This window comes from Brienomyrus brachyistius, unplaced genomic scaffold (genome assembly GCF_023856365.1).
Source record: "Brienomyrus brachyistius isolate T26 unplaced genomic scaffold, BBRACH_0.4 scaffold51, whole genome shotgun sequence".
Taxonomy (NCBI): Eukaryota; Metazoa; Chordata; class Actinopteri; order Osteoglossiformes; family Mormyridae; genus Brienomyrus; species Brienomyrus brachyistius.
In genome coordinates this window covers 106,381-125,621 of record NW_026042326.1, presented here as the reverse complement: position 1 = coordinate 125,621, position 19,241 = coordinate 106,381, and the positions used below count along the sequence as shown (strand labels likewise).

The following is a 19,241-nucleotide window of genomic DNA, read 5'->3' as shown; positions in this document are numbered from 1 at the left end:
TCTTGCTGCCATCATCTGTTTTGTCAGTGCAGAAGGCTGTGCAGTTCGCTGGCTTGATGGCCAAGTCTGAGATGTTGCTGCTTAGCCCGGTGTCCGTAAACATTATGAGACAGCAGTTTTCCAGCTTTTTTGTGGGAGGATAGCCTAAGTTTTATCTCATCCAGTTTCTTGGCCAGCGAACATACACTGGCCATGAATATATTGGGGACAGTAGGTTTGTGGGGATCGCTACTTAGCCTAGCATTTAGTCCGCCTTACTTCCCCCTCTTTTTGTGCTCCCAGCGGGATCAGCACTTCCACTGCGAGACCAGTGAGCTGAGAATGTCGGTGGGCAAATTTTCCATAGTTTTGGTTGGGATGGTGTAATCCGATCTGAGATTTAAACATTCTTATTGCCTGTAGATGATCTTTCTATTGACTGAGCTTGCAAATAAACTTGAAAATAACAGAACAAAGAGTACAAGGTAAACATTGCAGAGTTCTGGTATCCGTAAAAAACTCTGCGTACTATGCGCCACTGTCACACTCGTCCGGGAAATGGGCGAGTGCGCTGGCAGGCGAGGGAGCAAGTAACAGGCGAGCCGGCAGAAGTAGGGAAAACGGGGATTTATTGGACGGACTGGACATAGGAAACATCACTCGAGGACGCACACTAGGAAACATCAATGACCGACAAGAGTAACAGGCAAGACCAGGACTTAAAACAGGACAAGACTAATAAAAGTAATCAGACACAGGTGGCAACGATCGGGAAGGAACACGTGGGTAGTCAGGGAGCATGGCACACACGAGGAGCGGACGAGCCAGGCATCACAGCCACCATCTTAAAAAAAATATATATCCATAAACACAATGGAATGTGAAAAAGTTACAGTCTGCAGGTATGTTACTAGCTGTCTGCGTGGTCTGGGTCTAAGACATGTGCCTTAGACGTATACCAGTACACTTATCTTTGAGACCTAGAATATCTCATCCAACATCCAGGCGCCGCACTCTCAGTAATCTTGTCTACCCTCCCATAACACCCCAGTCCCAGCGAAGCGTGTTGGGTGGCCTCTGGAATTGCCAGTCTGCTGTAAAGAAGGCTGATTTCATTTCCGCCCTTGCTTCACACCACTCTCTTGACTTTCTGGCTCTGACGGAGACCTGGATATCGCCTGAGAACTCGGCTACCCCGGCAGCTCTCTCCTCTGCTTATGCTTTCTCTCACTCTCCTCGCCAGACTGGCAGGGGCGGTGGCACAGGTCTATTGGTAACTCGGAACTGGTGCTACACGCCCCTCTCTCTGCCCCATCTCAACATTTCATCCTTTGAATTCCATGGAGTTGCTGTTACCTCTCCACTTGATATTCGGATCATTGTTGTCTACCGCCCTCCTGGCCCCCTAGGCTGCTTTCTGGAGGAGCTTGATACTCTCCTCAGTCTCTTCCCCACTGACAGCTCCTCTCTCATTCTCCTTGGTGACTTCAACCTACCCCATGACAAGCTCCCTTCTTCTGGTCTCCTCCCTTTTCTCGATTCCTTCTCTCTAACATCCAACAGCTCCTCTCCTACACACAAAGGAGGTAACGTCCTCGACCTGGTTTTCAGCCGCCCCTCTCCGGCTACTGACATCTCTTCTACTCCTCTACACATTTCTGATCACCACTTTGTATCCTTTACCATTGCCCTACCCGTCTTGCCCAATCCCAGTTTTCAACGTTTCCTCCCCACTCGACCAAACCTCCACTCTGTCTCCGCTTCTTCTGTTACTTCCTGCACACTGTCTTACCTTCCTGACCCTGACTCCTTTTCCTCCTTGGCACTGGAGTCTGCAACTGATACTCTCATCTCCTCACTTTACACATCCTTGGACAACCTCTGCCCGCTGTCTTCCAAACCAAGGAAAACTCGGCCTACTCCTTGGCTTTCAGCTGCATTACGTACTAACCGAAGAGAATTGCGGGTAGCTGAGAGGACGTGGAAGAAATCTAAGCTTGATGCAGATCTGTCTTCCTACCGTACTCTGCTATCCAAATTCTCTATGGACGTGACTGCAGCTAAAACTGCCTTTTACAAAGACAAACTAGAATTATCCTCACGAGATCCTCGCAAACTCCATAACATCTTTTCGTCTCTTCTCAACCCTCCCCCTCCTCCTGCTCCTTCCTTCCTGACTGCTGAAGATTTTGCCAACTTCTTTGCCGAGAAGATTGACAGAATCTGTCAGACATTCTCTCCCTCATCCACTACACTACACACTAAGGATTTCCCTCCCCCCTCACTGGCCCAGTTTTCTGGTCTTACGGCAGATGAGATCATGAAAGTCATCTCATCTTCCAACCCTACCACCTGCCCACTTGATCCAATCCCTTCTGCATTATTTCAGACAATCGCTCTAGACCTTCTCCCCTTCATCACGACTATCATTAATGGCTCCATAACCTCCGGTCATGTACCAACAGCATTCAAAATAGCCAGGGTCATTCCCATCCTAAAAAAACCCACTCTAAATCCCTCAGACACTTGCAGCTACCGACCAGTATCGCTTCTTTCCTTCCTTTCAAAAATCCTCGAACGTACAGTCTACAACCAGCTTTCTCTCTATCTCTCTCAGAACAACCTCCAGGATCCTAATCAGTCTGGCTTTAAAGCAGCTCACTCTACAGAGACTGCCCTCTTAGCAGTCACTGAGAAGCTACATGCTGCCAGATCGGCCAAACTGTCATCTGTCCTCATCCTTCTTGACCTATCAGCAGCATTTGACACGGTCAACCACAAAACTCTCCTATCCATCCTTAGGAGTCTTGGCATTGGTGGCCTGGCCTGGCGCTGGCTGGCTTCCTACCTAGAAGGCCGAACATACCAAGTGACATGGAATGGATCCACATCTACTCCACGTTGTCTTTCCACCGGTGTCCCTCAGGGCTCGGTTCTTGGCCCTCTCCTATTCTCCCTCTACACTAAATCTCTTGGCGAAGTTATATCCTCACATGGCTTCTCCTACCACTGCTATGCCGATGACACTCAACTCATCCTCTCCTTCCCTCCCTCAGACACTCATGTCTCCACTAAGATCTCTACATGCTTGGCAGACATCTCATCTTGGATGACCACTCACCAGCTAAAACTCAACACTAGTAAAACTGAGCTGCTTTACATCCCGGCTGACTCATCCCCCCTCCAGGACCTTGCGATCTCTTTCGACAACTCCCTGATCCGTCCTTCGGTTTCTGCTAGAAACCTTGGAGTTACCATAGATGATCGGTTGTCATTTTCCTCACATATCGCCAGTCTTTCTCGCTCTTGTCGGTTTCTCCTCTTTAACATCAGGAGGATACGTCCATTTCTTTCCACTCAGGCTACCCAGATACTCGTCCAGTCCCTCGTCATCTCACGCCTTGACTACTGTAACTCACTTCTAGCGGGTTTACCACTGAGCGCCATCCGTCCCCTCCAACTGATTCAGAATGCAGCTGCTCGTCTTGTTTTCAACCTTCCCAAGTTCTCCCACACCACTCCATTGCTGCGCTCCCTCCACTGGCTTCCTGTAGCTGCACGCATCAGATTCAAAACACTGATGCTGGCATACAAAGCCAAAAATTCTCTGGCACCATCCTACCTAAAGGACCTCATCACACCACGCTCTGCACCACGATCTCTCCGATCCTCCAGCACTGCTCGACTGGTCCCTCCTCCCCTCAAGGCACAAGGAAGACACGCATCTCGGCTCTTCTCTGTCCTGGCACCTAATTGGTGGAATGAACTCCCCCTAGATGTCCGAACAGCTGAATCCTTGACTGTCTTCAAGCGACGACTCAAAACATTTCTTTTTCAGAAATACTTGACGTAGAACTTCTATATTCTTTCTCGACTCTTATTCTGGTGTGTTTTTTTAAAAAAAAAAAAAAAAAAAAAAAAAATTCTGCACTACTCAATGGAGTTCTCAGAGATAGTATTCATAGCTTGGGTCCTTATTGAGCTAGCATCGGAAATTCATTGCAGAGTCTCGAAGCACTTATGTAAGTCGCTCTGGCTAAGGGCGTCTGCCAAATCCTGTAAATGTAAATGTAAAATGTAAATGTTCAGCCTAGGGGAGAGTTGTTTGTCCTGACCGCAGCAGGAATGAAGGCCCTGCCAAAGGTATAGACTATAGGTATTGAGTGGTGTGACCTGTATTATGGCTTTTTATTTGCTGAAATTGCAGCAAAATAGTGTAAATGCTTGGTATCACGTCCTGTGACAATTCGGTGTGTGCAGAAAATTCCCAGGATGCACTGCACACTATAATTCATTTTGAAATGTAAGCTGTGTGTCACGGGAGATCGCAGGCAGAGCGGCGATCGTGCGGAAGGAGCAGGCAGGCAAGCGGGATACGGGAAAACGGGGGTTTATTTGAGGCACAGGCAGGACGGGACATAGGCATCGACAACATCAGGTAACATCAATGACGGACGAAGGACTCAGGTAAGACACGGACTGAAATACACAGGACTGATTGAAAATAAGCAGACACAGCTGGGTACAATCCGGGAAACACACGTGGGTAAGCAGGGGGCGTGGCACACAGGAGGAGCCGACGAGCAGGGCATGACACTGTGCTGCTTATTGTTCTAAAAACAAATGCTTGTCTTTTTGTTTTGTGTCAGTAGTGTTATCGGTAGATTGTGTATGTGTCTGTGTCTTAAAATGTTTTCTTTTTCAGACTGAACAGCTGCAATCTCACAGAGACATGCTGTGAAGCGTTGGCTTTAACTCTCAGATCAAACTCCTCATACCTGAGAGAGCTGGACTTGAGTGACAATAACCTGCAGGATTCTGGATTGAGGCTGCTTACTACAGAACTGAAGAATCCACACTGTAAACTGGAAATACTGAGGTCAGTCCTATATGACAGGTGTAATACTAAACTAGTATTTGTTAGATATTTGGAACGCAAATTAAACCACAGACTATGGGTATTTGATAATACAACTTGAATGCCCTCCAACATGTACGTACAAAACAGGAGAGTCTAGAGGAAGAGCTGAAGGATAAGCCACATGGGGAGTTAATCTCCTGTTTAGGTCTCTTTTATTTAGGCCTCAAATATTTTAAGACCCTCGCATGCATTTAGTGCTTCAACCCATAATGCAGCTGATGGAGAATACAAATTGTCTAAGCATGGTCTGTGTCAGAACTTAAATTTTGTAAAGTGATTCTGTTTCTGTACCTTTTATAGCAGAGGAACATGAGCAGCTTTTTGTGTTATATCAGCCTACTGTCAGTTACAGTATGACAGATGAATGACTCCTGTAATCAGCTCTCACTGCACTGTACAGATCTTTGTGGACCCCAGTGTTTAACATTTCTGTATGCTAATGGGTCTAAAACTCAATTCCTGCAAGTTTTGTTGTGTCTGTGAAGTTTATTCCAAAATTCTCTGAAAATTCATCATTTGACTTAATACTTGTAATTTTAATATAAAAGAAGCCATAGATTGGGCGGATTGGAATGAAAACTTATACATTCAGGGGTGGATATACCCTTTTTGAATTCAATTTAATGTCCAGACCTGATGAATACATTTGCCATGAGAGTCTGTTGGCCAGAAGTTTGGAGTGAATGATGGTCCATAAGGTGTTGTCCATAAGGTGTATTTATTGTTCTTAATTCTGGTATTTGTTCCTGTTGAGGAATTAATTTATTAAGAATAGTTCTGTTCATTTGCAATTGCATGGTCTGTATTAATTTGTGTGTATCTGGAGTCTTCCAGTTGAGTACCCCTGATAGTTCGTAAATTTACCTTTCCATGAGTGACAATTGCACGGAACAATTTAAGGTACTGGTATTCAAACTTTTTTTTGACAAGGCCCCTGAGGGCTGATATATTTGTTCTGATTTGCCCCCCCACCCCCCACAGCAGGCATACAATATGATATGTTTACTGCTTCATCATGTTTTCTGTTTGAACTTCTTTTAGGTGTTGCTTTGCCATCACATTTTCTTTTAACACCACTAACAGCTACAAATTTCGGTAAAACGTTCTGTGAAGCCCATATTCATACAGCCTAATTAATGTTCTTATAATTTATTACAACACATTCAAATGTTTATAAAAAGGCATTACATAGCTATGTTTCTCATGCATTATAAACACTATAAATACCTTCTTAATGCATAATAATGGTCAGTATAAGAATTAAGGATACTTTGTGCTACATTATAAAGGTATTGGTAGTGGACTAAAGATGAAACTTTCATAAAACATTCATAATGCACAATACACATGACTATGTGTTATGTCTTTTTATGATGTTATGCCTTTTTATACAAAAAACGTATAGCCGTTTATAATTATAACGCATTATGAAGCTATGTGTAATTGTAAATGTAAGTGTTACTGAAATTTCTTCATGGTTCATCCAAAAATGTCAGCATTCATTGAGCAACTTTACCATCATAAACTGTTATTACATTTCTAGTCATTCTAGTTCAATGAATTCAATATGTGGGGTCTGTCTATTTTACACATTTTATTATTAACATTTTTTTAGCATAATTTGATGTTTTCATTTTAATATTAAGCTCTGCTGTTTAGTATACTGACAACAGATGCTTGTTTTATAGTCAGGCGTTGCTTAACAACAGGGATAAGTTCTGGGAAATGCATTGTTAGATGATTTTGGCATTATGTGAACATCATAAAGTACATGGGTGTGTGTTGTGCCCCAATAAAATCTTACGTTTAAGAACATGACATGAATATGATATAGATCTTCTTAGGACCTTTCTCAAGAACAAATTCAAGGAAAAACTTTGTTGCAATGTCGACAGCATCTAGGTTCCTTTGAGTTAAGCTCCTGTTAAGACCTCCAGATGAAACAGAAGAACTAATTCTATACTCCTGTAATGAGGCAAAGCACCCACACATTGTAACCTCAAGAGGGTGTTGTGTATTTTTTAAGCGAGCTACCAACAGTCGCCCAAGAGATGACCATTGCCCCTTTTTAACATTCACACTGCATTATTTTATTTTATGCTTTCATTTGATTACAGGGCAGTATAGTGCTTGTATAAACAATATTATGATTTCTTTTCTGCAGGCTGGCAGATTGCAGAGTCACAGAAGAAGGCTGTTCTTCCCTGACTTCAGCCCTGAGGTCAAACCCCTCACACCTGAGAGAGCTGGATCTGAGCTACAATCACCCAGGAAACTCAGGAGTGAAGCTGCTCTCTGCTGTGCTGGAGGATCCCAGCTGTAAACTGGAGATACTGAAGTGAGTACAGAATATGCATTTTATATCCATCCATCTATCCTTCTTCCAACTGCTTATCCTGGACACGGAGCCTGGATCCTATCCCATGCAGTATAGGGTGGGAGGTAGGGTGACACCCTAAGATTAGAAGCTGTTTTGTTAATGTGAATGTTATACTTGGATTCGTATTGCATTTGTTTCTTTGCAGTGTTTTTCCCCAATACACATCTCAGTTGAATCATGTACTGTTGTCCCACACAACGACATTGAGTATTTGGAAAACGAAACATTCTTTTGAAGCTGATACATTTACATTGTGTTCTGAGAATTAATCTCTCTAAATTTAGTCATGTTTAGTTAAACCAGCTGAATTGGTTGCTGGACTGCATAACATTTTTTTATTAGGACTGAGAGAAGGTGAGAGCTCCACTAGTTGCTATAGTGCATTTTCCCTGAAGCAGATATAATGGGCCTCATTGATTTTAGATCATTTTCTCATTTAATATTCAGATTCAAATATTAATATTTTTACTAGGCTTATTATTTAGAAGCCCTCTGTGATTGAGGGTGGTATGTCACAGATATTAGTCTTTACCACATTTTATCATTAGTTATCCCCTCAGTGTCTTTTTGGGTTCTTGGAGGTGTTACGTGCCATAAGAGTTTTTGGATATGTCTACAGGACACCTCAGTATTTTGCCCCAAGCTCCACTCACCACTTAGCTTCAGCCTGCCTCCTAGGTTACGGTCTAATTGCTATATACTGTTTGATCCTTTGCCTTTGGTACCGTGGGGCTACTTGTTGGTGTGTAGCCCCAAAAGACTTGTAGGATTTTCTTCTATGTCTACAGTGTATCAGGTTTAATTTAAGCTGTTCTTAATGTATTTAGCTGGTTTGATATATGCATGTAGAGAAGGATAATCAGTCCTGCTTCTTCCAACCATGGCATTTGGCTAGCCAAGAACCACAGGCATCGCAAAGCCTCCCAGGCACTGAGCAGCGTGCAGGGTCCCACAAAGTTCCAGTTCTATGGCTACAGTCAGTTATCAAGCTTTCCTCTATCTGGGGTTTTTATACTCTTCCCTATTCAATACCATTACGAAGTTTTTTTTTGTTTTTTTTTTTTTTAATGTTTATTACGTCAAAGGCAGTACCCTGCTTTGCCATACAAAATACATGCAGCACCATTGGTATACAGGGAAGGGGGTGGTTCCTGGAGCAAAGGGCATCACAGCTCTCCTAACATCATTCTGCGTATATAAGGCTACAAGGTCAAGTCTGGAAATCAAAAAAGCTGCAGATCAACAAATACACCATCCTCAATGAGATATTTCATGAACAACCACAGCTGTTCACTTTTTATTATAAATATAGAACACCCTGTAATGTCAGTATTTGGCAGCCTTCTTCATGATAGAAACCTCGGCTGCTGTTACATTATATACCTAATTTAAGTAGAATAAAAGTGATTCAGATGGTTGAATTCAGCTTTGAGTTCATTCAAAGAATTATGCATAAAAACTAATGTATTTACGTTGTATCAACATAATTTCTTTAAATAACACCAAGAAGTAAGTTGAATATTTTTTTCAGTGATATAGGCTTTTATATTTATATATGTTTTGGGTATATATTTTGTGCCTTTCGGTAAAATGCTATACAGTGTGACTTGTGTTACAGTACTTTGTCTGCTGAAACTGTAAAGTAATACAATAAGTATAAGGATTTGAGGTAAGACCCGCAGATTGACTACAGTAAATAAAATACCATCCCAGCTCTCATCTTATCACGAGAGGCACAGATCACTGCACACTGTAATTCATTCTTAAATGTAAACTGTGGTTTTATTATTTCTTTTTAAAGGTTGAAAAGATGTAACCTCATTTGGAAAGACTGTTTAGCACTGGACTCAGCTGTCAGATCAGATTCACACCTAAGAGAGCTGGACCTGAGTGATAATATGCTGGACTCAACATCGGCATGGTTCCCTCAAAGATTTGTTCACTCAAAGTTTACAGCAGTGTTTACTAGGGAGCCAACATTCCTTGGGTTTGCACACTGTAAACTGCAGCTACTGAGGTTAGTATTATCGGTATTCCTCACCCCTCTTGGAGCCGACACCTTATCATGGTGGAGAGGTTTGCGTGTTCCAATGATCCCAGGAGCTAAGTTGCTTGGGGCTTTATGCCCCTGGTAGACTCACCCAAGGCAAACAGGTCCTGGGTGAGGAACCAGCCGAAGTGCAGCTCATTAGACCCCTTATGATTAAAAATAATGGATCCACAATTTCCCTTGCCTGGACGCGGGTCACCGAGGCCCCCCCTGAAGCCAGCCGTAGGGGGTGGGGCTCGATGGCGAGCACCTGGTGGCCAGGCCTACACCCATGGTGCCTGGTCGGGCACAGCCTGAACAAGGCACGTGGGTCCCCCCTCAAATGGGCTCACCACCCATGGGAGGGGCCATAGGGGTCGGGTGCGATGTGATCTGGGCGGCGGCCAAAGGCAGGGACCTTGGCGGTCCGATCCTCGGCTACAGAAGCTACCTCTAGGGACTTGGAATGTCACCTCTCTGATGGGGAAGGACCCTGAGCTGGTGCGCGAGGTTGTGAAGTTCCGACTAGATATAGTCGGGCTCACCTTGATGCACGGCTTGGGCTCTGGAACGAGTATCCTCGAGGGGGATTGGACTCGCTTCCATTCTGGAGTTGCCCGCGGGGAGAGGCGCCGAGCAGGGGTGGGCATACTTATTGCCTCCTGGCTGGGCGCCTGTACATTGGGGTTTACTGCAGTGGACGAGAGGGTAGCCTCCCTTCACCTTCGGGTGGGGGGACAGGTCCTGACTGTTGTTTGCGCTTATGCGCTGAACAGTAGTTCAGAATACCCACCCTTTTTGGAGTCCTTGGAAGGGGTGTTGGAAAGCGCTCCTCCTGGGGACTCTCTTGTTCTGCTGGGGGACTTCAATGCTCACGTGAGCAATGACATTGAGACCTGGAGGGGCGTGATTGGGAGGAACGGCCCCCCGGATCAGAACCCGAGCGGTGCTTTGTTATTAGACTTCTGTGCTTGTCACGGATTGTCCATAATGAACATCATGCTCAAGCATAAGGGTGTCCATATGTGCACTTGGCACCAGCACACCCTAGGCCACAGTTCGATGATCGACTTTGTAGTCGTGTCGTCAGACTTGCAGCCGCATGTCTTGGACACTCGGGTGAAGAGAGGGGCGGAGCTGTCAACTGATCACTACCTGGTGGTGGGTTGACTCCGCTGGTGGGGGAGGAAGCCGGCCTGGCCTGGCAGGCCCAAGCGTAAAGTTAGGGTCTGCTGGGAACATCTGGCAGAATCTCCTGTCAGGAGGAGCTTCAGCTCCCTCCTCCGGCAGAGCTTCTTCCATATCCCGGGGGAGGCGGGGGACATTGAGTCCGAATGGGCCATGTTCCATGCCTCCGTTGTGGAGGCGGCTGACTGGAGCTGTGACCGTAAGCTGGTCGGTGCCTGTCATGGCGGCAATCCCCAAACCTGCTGGTCAGTACTATTACCAGTGTTCATGTTGTGTCTGAAAATGTGTTCTTTTCCAGGTTTAACAGCTGCAAGCTCACAAAGACATGCTGTGAAGCGTTGGCTTTAACTCTCAGATCAAACTCCTCACACCTGAGAGAGCTGGACCTGAGTGGCAATGACTTACAGGATTCTGGAGTGAAGCTGCTCTTTCCTGGACTAGAGAATCCATACTGTACACTGGAAATACTGAGGTCAGTCCTATATGACAGGTGAAATACTAAACTAGTATTTGTTAGGTATTTGGAACGCAAATTAAACCACAGACTCTGGAGGTGTTGGGGAACAGTGTATTTGATAGTACAACTTGAATGCCCCCCAACATACATACAAAACAGGAGAGTCTAGAGGAAGGGCTGAAGGATAAGCCACAGAGTTTATTTACTCTGAGTTAAGCTTCTGTTTACGTCTCTTTTATTTAGGACTCAAATATTTTTAGACCCTCACATGTACTTTGTGCCTCAACTTGTAATACAGCTGATGCAGAATACTCATTGTCTAAGCATATTCTGTGTCAGAACTTTAATATTATACAGTGTTTCTGTGATGGTTGCAAGGCAAGTCATACAGGGGACCTGCTGCACTCTCACCATTTCATTCCCACTAAGCAGATGTTAAATTGGACTTTTAATTTTCCATTTCATTTTCAGAAATGAGGGTATCATGCATTGCTAGTCTCACTTATTATTGTTAATTTACTTGATAGAGTGAATTCATGGGCTGGGCCCTTCATAGTTTCACAGCAGAGGAATATAAATCACATTTATTTTGGTGGAATTACAATATTTGTTTATTTTAGGTAGCTGCTGCATGAGCAGCTTCTTGTGTCATATCAGCCAACTGTCAGTTATGAGAGATGAATGACTCCTGTAATCAGCTCTCACTGCACTGTACCGATCTGTGTGGACCCCAGTGTTTGACATTTCTGTATACTAAATAGTTTAAAACTCAATTCTTGCTAGTTGTGTTACATCTCATGAACTTTGTTCTGTGTTGATTATGACTGCTGAAAATATTGTTAAAAATGTTGTTTTGGGATTAGATCCACACACTCATTTATATGATTGCAGCAAATTCACTCTGCACACGGTAATTCATTTTCAAATGGAAGCTGTGCTGCTTATTACAGCCACAAAGTGGCCTTTCTTTCCCAAAGTGGAGTCCAAGGGGTTTATTGCGCAATACACAGCGTAGACTATAACAGCAGAGGTTACGAGTAAGACACACACAGCAAACACAACATTGAGCACTATAGCACAACTAATTCTCAAGTAACACACTGCAGGATACACACTAAGCAGGCCTGACAATTATACTGAAATCAAATGTTTATTTTGGTGTTTTCTGTTAGTACTATTACCAGTGTTCATATTGTATCTGAATTTTTTTCTTTTCCAGATTGAACAACTGTAAGCTTACAAAGACATGCTGTGAAGCGTTGGCTTTAACTCTCAGATCAAAGTCCTCACACCTGAGAGAGCTGGACCTGAGTGACAATGATCTGAAGGATGCAGGAGTGAAGTTACTCTTTCCTGAATTGGAAGAATCCTGCTGTAAACTGGAGATACTGAGGTCAGTATTTCTGAGTATGTCAGTTTGCAAATTAAATACAGTCCTTTCTGACACTCCACATACAGGCTCAGTCAGTATATCAGCTGATTCTGAATGCAAGATTCCAAGAACAGACTATAAAGCATTTCTATCAAAGGAATCCAAATCAAACTTACCCTGTTTTAAAATAACCAAATAATACATCCTTTTATTTTAGGTAGCTGCTGCATGAGCAACTTCTTGTGTCATATCAGCCAACTGTCAGTTATGACAGATGAATGACTCCTGTAATCAGCTCTCACTGCACTGTACAGATCTGTGTGGACCACAAATGTCTGTATGTTAGTAGGTGTATAACTCAACTCCTGCAAATTCTGTTACATCTCATGAATTTTGTTCTATGTTAATGAAATAACTTTCTCATTAATACTGTTTTAGCATGAAATATTCAAGCATTGGCTTGAATAGCTAATTCAGTCTGGCAGACCTGCATTAGTTACTGGGGATGTTCTCATCTCCCCCTTTCAGAGTTACTTGCTAAGTGTTGGGACACCTAGAAGAATGATGGCTAACGACTGCACTGGGAGCAGTTTCATGTGTCCCAATAAGTTACAGTGCATATGGGAAGTTTTCAGACCCCTTCAAGTCATTCTCATTTTATGTCATGTCTAAGACTTATCTTAAAATGGATTAAATTCAATACCCTCCTTACATGCAGTGCTCCGCCCCTCTCACATGTATTTTTAATACTAATAAGGTGGAAGGGCACAACATTCAGGGGTGGATATACCCTTTTTGAATTTAATTTAATGTCCAGACCTGATGAATAAAATGGCCATGGGAGTAAGTTGGCCAGAACTTTGGAGTGAATGATGGTCAAAATTGTACTGTTACTGTTTGTTTAATGTTTCAATCTTGTGATTATGATCTTGTGATTTCTTTGCATTGTCCCTAATATTCCTTAGTCATTAAAAGAGTTTCTGATTTTAAGTGTGTTTTAATGTCAGTGATATGATTCAGTGACATAACTGCATAATTTACCATGAACAATATTTAACAGTTTTCTTTTCCTCCACTGGTATCATTGCAGTACCGGCATCATGCTACAGTATTTAAAATGTATTTGGTATCAAGGTCATAATTATGGTATCATGACAACACTACTCCACACTGTGAACTGTAATAACCGCAGTCTTTATTGGAGTTGTCACATTTACCTTAGACTAATGCTTGTAATGGCGAGATGATCTTATTTCCTGAAGATAAAGCAGTATATTTGTCTTTCTCTCTGTAGGCTGTCAGACTGTGGGGTCAAAAAAGAAGGCTGTTTTTCCCTGATTTCAGCTCTGCGCTCAAACCCCTCACACTTGAGAGAGCTGGATCTCAGCTACAATCACCCAGGAAACTCAGGAGTGAAGCTGCTCTCTGCTGTACTGGAGAATCCCAGCTGTAAATTGGAGATACTGAGGTCAGTATTGCTGAGTATTTCAATTTGTAAATTGAATTCTAAGGGTGGTCCTTTCTGACACTCCACATATGGCTCAGTCAGTAAATCAGCTGATCCTGAATGCAAGCTGTCTAAGCATGGACTATAAAGCATTTTATATCAAAGAAACCCAAATCAAACTAAGCCCCTCTCGCATGTATTTTTAATACCAATAAGGTGGAAGGGCACAACATTCAGGGGTGGATATACCCTTTTTGAATTTAATTTAATGTCCAGACCTGATTAATAAAATGGCCATGGGAGTAAGTTGCCCAGAACTTTGAAGTGAATAATGGCCAAAATTGTACTGTTAGTCACAGTTGGCACTTATGTATTTTGTATTTGATTAATGTTTCATCCATCCATCCATTTTCCAAACTGCTTATCCACCTGGGTCGCGGGGGGTCCGGAGCCTCCCCGGAGGAAACCACACAATGACATGGGGAGAACATGCAAACTCCACACATACGTGACCCAGGCGGAGACTTGAACCCTGGTCCCAGAGGTGTGAGGCAACAGTGCTAACCACTGCACCACCATGCCGCCCCCTCTCAGGATTTTAAGATGATAAAATTTAGAGATAGTTAAAAACATTGGTTCAGGCAATTTGGCAATTCCACAATATTTGTCACTGCTGTCCATACCAAAATCTATACCTTTGCATTCAGTGGAGTACCGAGCATGTTCATACTTCTGCTCTCATTCATACTGGCTCTGTAGAACAATTCTGATATACCGTATTTTTCAGACCATAAGACACACCTAGTTTTAGAGGAGGTAAATGAAGAAAAAATATATTCTGAACCAAATAGTGTCCTAAGATATTTTATGTCAACCATGTAAAGTGAACAGTATTCAACAGCAACATTAAGAACCATTATCACTCATTAACAAATAAAGTCAGTAAAAACCAATAAAAGTATAAAAGTACAAAAAAACATGTATCCATGCAGGGAGCAGAAATATAAAGTACAGATATTTTATGGGTTCCACTTAAATAAAGGGAACTGATTATGAGAAATACTTCGGTGTGTATGTTGATGCTTTCATGTCCCACTCTCACCAGTGTGAGGAAGCAATAAAAAAGGCCAATAGGATGTTGGAGTAGGTTTGTGGAGTATAAGTCAAGGGAAGTGATGCTACAATTATATAATTGTATATATAAGACCCCACCTAGAATATTGTGTGCAGGTTTAGTCACCATACCTTAAAAAGGACATTGCTGCCTTGGAAAGGGTGCAATGTAGGGCTAAAAGAATGATTCATTGTAAATTCTCCCCAAACAAGCTTGATGGGCCGAATGGCCTCCTCTCGTTTGTAAATTTCTTATGTTCTTATCTCCCTGCAGGCTGTCAGGTTGTGGAGTTAAAGAACAAGGCTGTTCTTCCCTAACTTCAGCTCTGAGGTCAAACCCCTCATACCTGAGAGAGCTGGATCTGAGTGACAATAAACTGAAGGATTCAGAAGTGAAGCAGCTCTCTGATCTACTGGTGGATCCCAGCTGTAAACTGGAGAAAATGACGTGAGTGGAGTGTTTGTATGTGTTGCTGCTACAAACGTGCATAGATGAGAAGAAAGTGGACTGATTAAATTATTCGATACACTAGTGTGAATCATAGTGGAGATTTTAGGATCAAACTATTTGTACATTTTTATTACTAATGCCATTGATTCTAATTTACACAGTCATTGTGATGCCCGTGATTGTTCTTTTTTGTTGATGCTTTTACAAGTCTCTGCAGGTGTGATTATAGATAACAAAGATCAAAAAAGACACCACCAAAAAAGAACAAATTAATTTGTCATTTCTGTTGTCATTTGACTAAGTTCCAGAACTCTACTGTGTTTGGGTTTACTGTTGATGGTTAAATAGCAATGGCAGTGTAGAAGGTTCTTACACATACTTTATTGCTGTTTATAACATCTTTATGTTTGTGCCAGTGTATGGAATTAATTGCTCTTACTCTTGTCTACAGACTCCTGTCAGCTGCCACTGGACGCCAACGCAGCAAACATGATTGATTGATTGATTAGCTTTGCCATGTATTGTATTCCTGCTGCAAATAAAGCTGCCCATAGACTAATAAAAAAAGGTTGTATGAAGCTAGGAAATGGTGCATATCTCCCTTAGTGTTAAAAACAGACTCATTCCTTAATGAATATGCATGTGATGTTCGACCTAAACATCAAAACAGTATATATGCTCTCACCAAACACAAATGATGAACACCTGTAATGGAATGAATTGCATTCTGGGAACATATGGCACCAGTGTGTTTGGGGAGTTGTCCGTCCCATTTGCTTCTATTTTTGTTAGTTGCAGCATTATTTACTGCTATATCTTGTCATGACATCTCAACTCTTCTTGCCGTTGGTCAAAGAGTTTATGGACCTTATTGATTCTTTTAATTTTATTCAGTCAGTGAATGGTCTGACTCATGTAAACAGTCATATATTAGGCCTTATATAGTCTTATGGACTATAAGAACATAAGAAATTTACAAACGAGAGGAGGCCATTCGGCACATCAAGCTCATTTGGGGAAAACTTAACTAATAGCTCAGAGTTGGTGAAATCTTATCTAACTCTGATTTAAAGGAACCCAGGGTTTTAGCTTGCGCTACACTAACAGGAAGACTATTCCATACTCTAACTACATGCTTTCTCAAATCCATTTTAAAATGGTTCTCCCACTAATTTCTACTTATAGCCACGAGTTCTAATATTTAAACTAATATTGAAGTAGCAATTTGGCTGAACAGCATGCAGACCAGTATGCAAAATATTATATACCTGAATCATATCTCCCCTTTGTCAGGATCGCCGGGTAATAGGCGGGCAGGCAAGCGGGCAGGAAGGCAAAAGTCGGGGGAAACTGGGGATTTATTAAGGAAACGGAAACATCAACTAACTATACCTAACATTAATGACGGACAAAAACCAGGGCAAGACGTGGACTCAAATAGACAACACTGGGCGAAAATAATAGGACACAGCTGGGCAGGGTCAGGGAAGAACACGTGGATAATCAGAGGGCGTGGCACACACGAGGATCATACGAGCCGGGCATGACACCCTTAGTCTCCTTTGCTCGAGGCTGAACAGATTCAGCTCAGCTAACCTCTCCTCATAAGACATTCCTTTAAGACCAGGAATCACTCTCGTAGCCCTACGTTGCACCCTTTCCAAGGCAGCGATGTCCTTTTTAAGGTGCCCAGGGGCTGCCAGCATCCCCCCTATGACGGATCTTCCACCCGGTGGGCCACCCCACCCACGCAGGGCCAGAGGCAGAGAGTTAGAGGTGGCCCCTCAGCCCCCACTGCTTCCCCGTCTCATGTTAGCGTGAAATGTGCATGTATATATGTGAAAGAGTTGTGTGTTTATGTCTATAATGCATTAAAATTAGTGGGTGCAGTTCGGGTATGAGGGCCCCACCACTGGCAGAGTCCCCCATCCCACTCCCTGCAGCCCAAGGCCCTAGTGTAGCATGAACTGTGTATATAACTGAAGTCCAAAAAGCAGGCAAGCAGTCGAGACACGGGCACCCCACCGCTGGCAGACAGCAGAGCCCCACCTGCCTCAACCCACCTCCTCAGCCCTAGTGTCACGTGGTGTCCAATGTGCAAGTAAAAATTGAGGGGCAGTGTCTCGGCACACCTCCCCACTGCCCCTCAAAGCCCTAGTGTTGTGTAGAATGTGGTGTCAATATTATTAATGTAAATTAGGAACAATAATCATCCTAAAATTGAACACTGTGGTACCCCACTATGAACGCAGGCCCACTGTGACATTGTGCTTCTAGTAACTACCCTCTGTTTCCTGTTTGTTAAACAGCTTTCGATCCAAGTTCCTAAAATCTCTGCAGCTTTGAGCTTAAGCAAGAGCCCTTTGTGGGGCACAACATCAAAGGCCTTCTGAAAATCTAAGTAAATCACATTGTAGGCCTTTTTGTGATCAATTTCTCTTGTAGCTTCCTCAATGAAGTCAAGCAGATTAGTTAAACAGTGCCTACTTCTCCTAAATCCATGTTGGCTATCCTTCAGAATGTTATTAGAATCCAGGTAATCTACCATTTTCACTTGGATTATACAATACCTTCCATTACTTTTCCAGTTATGCAAGTTAAACTGATTGGCCTATACTGTAGTTTGCTGGATTACTTCTATCCACTTTTTTGAATATAGGTGTTATATTAGCATGCTTCCAATCAGGTACCACACCAGCAGATAAGCTGATACCGCAATGTTAAGTCTGTGCATGCACCACACATCTAAAGTGTGGATGATTTGACTGTGTATCTGCAATGTGCGGTTAGCTTGACCACAGTGATGAACTCACACTAAGTGGCTGCCGGTGATAGAGGACAACATGGTGAATTCCGCTCCTTGAGAGGCGACAGAATATGTGGTTTTGGCAGGTGTTCACGCTGCACTATGGCGCGGATTTCGTTCCACCTTGAAATGCAAACACGACAATGGTATATGGGGGAAAACAATTGACATGTACCAAAGTACCAAAAAAGCACCCCCGGTGGTTTGACATTTTAGGTACTGGAATTGTTGGTACTGGTAATCGACCGGAAAGTATTGAAAGTGCCATACAAAAACGATTGTACCAGATGCAATGGAAAAGTGCCCTAAAGACATTCTGAAGTGAGGCAGTAGCCTATTAACGGGCACAGCTAGTAGTGGCTGTAGCCTGTTCTGTAGTGGCCATCGCCTCTTAAATAATTGGATTAAAATCCTCGCTCTCAGGGTCTTCTTCTGGGCAACTGCATGGATACCGGTGAATGCATACTAAATGTGATGAAGGTTTTGCATGTTTGGAAAGAAGATGTACATTGCATATTGCAAGTACAGTATCGCAATCATCAGATCACTAGAACATCTTTCATTATGTTCACCCTTCTTATGTTGACATGTTGGATCTCTTTCATCCTCTCAAATTCGTCTGATAAGGCTGATATATGCTGGTGCCCTAGGAATGCTTCACCAGACTGAAGTGGTTGACCACTCAAGTGGTGGATACTACAAACAGAAAGTATTTTATTAGTAGCGTTCAAGAGGTAAAAGGTTTAATAGTGAGACTTATTTGAAAACTTATATTTGAAAAATAAATAAATAACTATCTATGATCACTGTCTACTGAATTCCATGGAAGAGTGGAGTCCAGGTCATCACACCTGGCATTAAACGTTATTCCACTTTGTATTTCAGAGTCCTGTAGATGCCTCTGGATGGTAAGTGAATGAGGGGAACTTATGCAAATATCCAGAATGGTGTGTGCCCGGTAATGTGCTCACAAGTTCTGTCTCCATTCTCTTCCAAAGATGTTAAATAATGGACGATAGCGACATCTCTTGTTTTAGGAGAAGACTGTTCTGCTTTTCAGGTTTTTAGCCTGTTGAGAGAATGACAGTTAGGACTGGA

At 42.9% G+C, this 19,241-nt stretch overlaps 1 protein-coding gene across 1 annotated transcript in view; it reads left to right on the top strand.

Annotated features, from left to right (window-relative positions):
* Positions 1 to 18,946, top strand: part of LOC125723773 (uncharacterized) — a 269,293-nt gene extending 250,347 nt beyond the window's left edge. The window contains exons 108-115 of the mRNA XM_049000508.1: positions 4,685 to 4,858; positions 7,065 to 7,238; positions 9,082 to 9,297; positions 10,796 to 10,987; positions 12,174 to 12,347; positions 13,621 to 13,794; positions 15,161 to 15,334; positions 15,789 to 18,946. Of these exons, the coding sequence (XP_048856465.1) occupies positions 4,685 to 4,858; positions 7,065 to 7,238; positions 9,082 to 9,297; positions 10,796 to 10,987; positions 12,174 to 12,347; positions 13,621 to 13,794; positions 15,161 to 15,334; positions 15,789 to 15,834 (1,324 nt within the window). The 3' untranslated portion in view covers positions 15,835 to 18,946. The remainder of the gene's footprint in view (positions 1 to 4,684; positions 4,859 to 7,064; positions 7,239 to 9,081; positions 9,298 to 10,795; positions 10,988 to 12,173; positions 12,348 to 13,620; positions 13,795 to 15,160; positions 15,335 to 15,788) is intronic.
* Positions 18,947 to 19,241: the final 295 nt, after the last annotated feature.